The following is a 3,770-nucleotide window of genomic DNA, read 5'->3' as shown; positions in this document are numbered from 1 at the left end:
TAGATTTTGTTTTTATATTAAAAAAGACACTTTATTTGTTTTTTTAACACTTACTTTTTCCTTTAGGCGTATTAAGAATCAGAACCTCAAGTGTAGTACCCCTGCCGTCGATACTTTCAGAACTTGTAACTACGTTTAATCCTACTGTCTCGCAAAATATTGCTATTTTCTTATTACGTTGTAGTCAGTCAAGATGTGCTTTCAGAAATTGAAACCATTCTTGTTCCTCATGTATTTCATCAACTTTGCACTTAACGTAAATTCATTTTCATTTGCTACTGAGAGTTCTACTCAGAACACAAAGACTGCAATTTGCGTTTTAAAACTTTCGGAGAAATACTTTGTAGAGAAGAAAGCTTTAAGAGGCAGCATTGTGATTATAAACATACAATCTTATACTTCGACTACTGAAGCGCTATTGCTAAAAACGCTACACAGTGGTAAAAAGTATTCCATTATGGTGAAAAATGGTTTCCGCCCACACGCTAATGCGTCCCACTTTCCAGAGAAAGCAAAGAACTACATGATGATTTTAGAGAATAAAACGGATCTAGTAACCCATTTAGATCAATTAAGATCGTTACCCTCCTGGAATCCTCTAGCTAAATCAGTTGCTTATTATCAAGTAAAACCGAATGAAGACAGCAAAGACGCAGCAATCAAAATTATAAACGAATTCCGGGAATTTAAAATACTTAAAAGTATAGTTTTGATTTATTACTCGTTAAACGATGATATTACCTCATATTCGTGGTCTCCATATAGTGATGAAAATTGTGCAAATAAATGTGAATCCGTTTATATTTTAGACATATGCAAAGATAACAATATAAAGCAATTTCAGCCTCAAAGAGAGATGTTTCCATCAGACTTAAAAGGATGCCCTTTAATAACGTATGCCGTCATATCTGAACCGTATGTGATGCCTCCTGAAAGAAAAGTTACGAACACAATATGGAGCGACGCTTATGAATTTCAAAAGGGTGGGGAGATAAATCTTGTGAAGATTATAAGTCAATTCACAAATATGAGTCTTATTATTCGAGTTTCAGACAAAGAGGAGAACTGGGGCGTAATCTACCCAGATGGGAGGGCGACGGGCGCTTACAGTATGTTAAGAAATGATTCCGTAGATCTTGTTATTGGTAATATTGAAGTAACACGTACAATACGTAAATGGTTCCATCCTACCGTGAGTTATACTCAAGACGAGATGACTTGGTGCGTGCCTAAAGCGAAACCAGCGGCAACTTGGGACAATCTGATCATAATATTCCAGTGGTCAACTTGGGTGGCGACTACAGTAAGCGTTTCTATAATGGGTAGTGTTTTCCATTTCATGTACTACAAGGAACGAGATGAGAAGATAACAAAATGGCCAACCAATTCTATTTTAATGACGTTTAGTATGCTACTCGGTTGGGGTGCTAGATTTGAACCGAAGTCGTCAGCGTTTCGCATTTTGATTTTCGTCTGGTTATGCTTCAGTTTAAATATGGCGATATCGTACGAGTCGTTCCTGAGGAGTTTTCTAATTCACCCACGATTCGAGAAGCAGATAAGTACTGAATCCGATCTAATTCAGTCTGGAATTCCTTTGGGCGGTAGGGACTTGTACAAATCCTATTTCGAGAATAATAACGCAAGCGATTTTTATTTGTATCGCAAATATAACTCTACAGCGTTCTCAGAAGGTATAAGACGAGTGGCCATTGAAAGTTTCGCCGTTGTCTCGTCGAGGAGGCAAGCTGAATATATGGATCAGAAATTGGGTAAAGGTGCACCTTTGATATATTGCTTCCCAGAGAGTAATAATCTATACAAATATGGTGTTGTGTTATTGACTAGGAAATGGTTTCCGATGCTGGAAAGGTTCAATAACATTATACGGAGTGTTTCGGAGAATGGCTTGATAGATAAATGGAATGAAGAGCTGTTTCTACATAGCACACGCGAGATAACCAGTGCTATCTTGCCATTAAGTATCCAGCATTTACTCGGGGCTTTTATACTGATTGGAATCCTATATGCTGTAAGTGTGGGGATCTTTATAGGAGAGATAACATTCGGTATGTTAAAACGAAGGAAAATAGCTGAGACTTTTAAGATTAAATTGTTAAAAATACGTAAAAATATAAAAAAAAATGTTAAAAAAATTCATATGTAATATAAAACATAATTCTTGAAAGCTTTTCAGTATAAAATTTTCTTAAATGAACTTTAAAATGGCAAGGAATTAGGTGTGTGTGTGTTTGTTTGTTACCACTTATTTGAAAAACTCTTGAGTCCATTATAATATTTTTTATTACAACTACAACAAATAATAATAAGTAATTAAATATCAGATACTGTAGAAGGGTGCATGAGTATATTTCATAAGGAATCACCCTGTAAAAATATTAAATTAAAAGAAGCATATTTATAAAAATTAAAAACATCCTCAGTGTTGACTTATGACAACCCTATTAAAGACAAAAGACCGACACGTGCATAGTACCTACGCTACGCGACGTATACCTCATAATTGTCAGAAGTCTCTTGATTTTACTTTTGAATGTTATGTTAGAGCTGTACCTGGGTTCTTTTAGTAAAAACTATAGCAGTTCTTTACTCAAAAACAAGCTATTCTTTTAAACAGTAACACCTGTGATATAATTCACCAGCATCACATTTTAATGCTGTACTTTCAGTTAAGTCGCTGATGAGTCGATATGGAGTCTGTAAGGTCCTTAAACCGATCAATTTTAATTCATTAATTATTTAACCATCCGTTTCCCGAAAAAGCAGCTATGCAATATTGAGGTTTAAATTAAAGTAATAAAAAACGTTTTGGCTTGACACAGCACGCATAGGAAAGGCGATATGGGATGTTAACGAAACCATAATTTGGTAGCTAATTATCAACACATTAGTACGTGGTTTACAAATGATTGCAACAACAAAATTTAACGTTGACTTTTATTATTTAGAGTGTAAGGTATGTTTTCGCGTTAAATATGTTTTCGCGAACACAGTCCTTGCTATGTTTTGGTACTGATATGTGTGGGTATTAGGTGTTTAGATGAAACTAATTGTGTTTTATGGCCTCTGATTTAATTAGAGTATTTATAGGATAATATTGGATATCTACTAGTGCCCGGTTTTTCCTTACGCGTTAAAGGGTCGTACCGTGTGTTACAGTAAATTTATAAAATTTTCATATTTGCCAGATGTTTTATTAAATTGATTGGAATTTTCAAATTACCCTTATAATTATTAATTCTATTAATACCCTAATAATTTTAATTATTATTTATATTTGATTAATAATCAATGTTCATGACATTGAGTTGGTGGGTATTTTTATATAAATACGACTGCATTATCGATACACTTCAGTCCTACATGGACTCCAACGATGCAAAGATACCTCCTGGTGTCTTTGTCGTTTATCACGTGACTTTTTTTGTCTTGCAACAGTGTCCCAGAGTTAGTCTGTACACTAAAGAAATATAATCCTACTCATATTATAAATGTGAAAGTGTAAATGTTTGTTGTTCAATCACGCAAAAACGACTTAACGGATTTGGATGACATTTGGCATCCATGTAGCCTTTAACATGGAAAATAACATAGGCTACCTTCTATCCCGATTCGTTAAGTAGTTCTCGAGGGAATATTAAAAATTGCTTACGAGCTAGGACGCGGGCAGACAGCTCCGAAGTTTGGTATGCATGTCACCTAGGACATGTACTTTCTATACCGATCTATTAAATAGTTTCCGCGGTTTA

The 3,770-nt window shown here is 34.8% G+C and overlaps 1 protein-coding gene across 1 annotated transcript; it reads left to right on the top strand.

Annotated features, from left to right (window-relative positions):
* Positions 1-283: 283 nt before the first annotated feature.
* Positions 284-3,037, top strand: LOC120632146. The gene is made up of 2 exons (XM_039901951.1): positions 284-2,126; positions 3,015-3,037. Exons 1-2 carry the CDS (start codon positions 458-460, stop codon positions 3,035-3,037), a joined length of 1,692 nt encoding a protein of 563 aa, XP_039757885.1. The 5' UTR covers positions 284-457.
* Positions 3,038-3,770: the final 733 nt, after the last annotated feature.

The sequence above is a fragment of the Pararge aegeria genome, chromosome 19 (genome assembly GCF_905163445.1).
Source record: "Pararge aegeria chromosome 19, ilParAegt1.1, whole genome shotgun sequence".
In the NCBI taxonomy this organism is placed as follows: domain Eukaryota; kingdom Metazoa; phylum Arthropoda; class Insecta; order Lepidoptera; family Nymphalidae; genus Pararge; species Pararge aegeria.
The sequence above is the reverse complement of the archived record's forward strand: the minus strand, read 5'-3'. Positions and strand labels throughout refer to the sequence as shown.

Excerpts from the sequence above, each read along its gene's own strand:
- LOC120632146 (XM_039901951.1), top strand. The coding sequence starts at position 458 with ATGGTGAAAAATGGTTTCCGCCCACACGCTAATGCGTCCCACTTTCCA. Across the intron at positions 2,127-3,014 it reads GATTAAATTGTTAAAAATAC|TCCTTGCTATGTTTTGGTAC; the intron begins GTAAAAATATAA and ends TCGCGAACACAG.